At 48.1% G+C, this 1,584-nt stretch overlaps 1 protein-coding gene across 1 annotated transcript in view; it reads left to right on the forward strand.

The window, feature by feature from the left end:
* The first annotated feature begins 1,471 nt into the window (after positions 1-1,471).
* The window catches only part of Ubr3 (Ubr3 ubiquitin ligase), a 28,186-nt gene continuing 28,073 nt past the window's right edge, over positions 1,472-1,584 (forward strand). Inside the window, 2 exon segments of the mRNA XM_018446367.1 lie at positions 1,472-1,563; positions 1,565-1,584. The exon segment at positions 1,565-1,584 is cut by the window's right edge and continues 120 nt beyond it. Of these exon segments, the coding sequence (XP_018301869.1) occupies positions 1,472-1,563; positions 1,565-1,584 (112 nt within the window).

Here is a 1,584-nt window from a genome sequence, read left to right on the forward strand (position 1 = left end):
CGCACCCATATAGTCAAAGGTGTAAACAGCTGCGGTCACAATATGGCTGCTCCACTTAGGAGGGGATATCCAATCAGGATACATATCAGACTGCCAATCAGAAACTCCGACGTCAATGTCACTTCTCTTTATATATAGGACTCTAATGCCCGTGTTACACTACGCATTGGAGATTGAGGATTGCGAATTGAGGATTAGAATTCAGCCAATTAGAACGAAACGGATTAAACTTAAAATTACCTGATTGGTCGAATTCTAATCCTTGATTCACAATCCTCAATCTCCAATGCGTAGTGTGACACGGGCATAAGGCTGGAATCAGACTACGTATTGATGATTGAGATTGAAGATTCAAAGATTGAAATTTGACCAATCAAAACAATAGGAGCTAATATTCCTTTGTCCTCATTGATCAAATTTCAATTGATCTTCAATCACTAATCTCAATTTTCAATGGCTGCGTGCAGCAGAACGTTTGTTTTGCAACTGTTGGAAGTTTCCTTCGCGCTAATTGGATCATACTTTTAGATCTAGAAGAATGGTCCTATCTCAGCAGACAATCATAAAACGGTTACAAAACTGTTGAGTCTGCTGAACGCAGCCACTGGGTCTGCTTCCGGCCTAATGCGCAGGCCCTTAACATAAGAAACGCACCTTGTGCGTAGACTTTATTCAACTCGTATCACCAGCTACCTTACCACGTCGATAAAGCAGACCGCTCAACTATCACCATATCACTGCATATCACCGAACAAGCAGTAAATCGAGTGGACTGGAATGGACGCGCCGTGGGGCTGTCTAATCCCTACATCACTTCGATCATCGGTTTCCTGATTTCTCTATCTTTCTCAGCAAAACGGTTGATCGGTTGACTCGCGTTGACCGTTGGTCCGTCATATCTGGTCATATCGTACGTGGATCGCGTGGTATCCGTGTCCGAGTCGTGTTTGTCGTGTCTGTCGTGTCGTGCTGTTATCGCGATTCCCGTGTCGAATGTATATTCTACGTACATCGTATCGTGTATCGTAAATCGTATCGTGTCGTCGCACAATTTCGCTCACTGAACACAATCCGTCCGTAAGAATAATCGTCGCACTCCCAGCGTCTCATTCCTAGAATAGAGGCACCATCGAGCGTGTTATAAATCGTCGTGGTCTGCCGTGCACGGGGATAGTAGCGCCGTTAACGTCAGTTAACGTTAACGGGGGAGCTCGAGCTCGGAGTCGCCGATTTCGTCATGCCGTCGGCCGCGGCCACGATGACGACGGCGACTACGGCACATTCCGAATCGGAAGGAGACGCGTTCTCCCGCTGCTGATATGGGGCCACTGACCAAGCGCTTGGTCCTGGTCTCCGCGGGCCTTCCCTGCTTCGAAAATAAATAAAAGTCTCGAGCGGCTTTATATAAGGAGATCGTGAACGACGACGACGACGACGACGTCCTCTTCTAAGGTAGACAACCGAGATCAGGATGGCCTCGACCTCCAGCAGCGATGTCCAGGTGCTAATGGGCAAGGGCAAATGCGGAGCAGCGGCCTACATCAGCCTGGCTACTGGTCGGGATCGGGACACCGGGACTAATGA

This window comes from Mycetomoellerius zeteki, unplaced genomic scaffold (assembly GCF_001594055.1).
Source record: "Mycetomoellerius zeteki isolate Tzet28-1 unplaced genomic scaffold, Tzet1.0 scaffold1817, whole genome shotgun sequence".
Lineage (NCBI taxonomy): Eukaryota > Metazoa > Arthropoda > Insecta > Hymenoptera > Formicidae > Mycetomoellerius > Mycetomoellerius zeteki.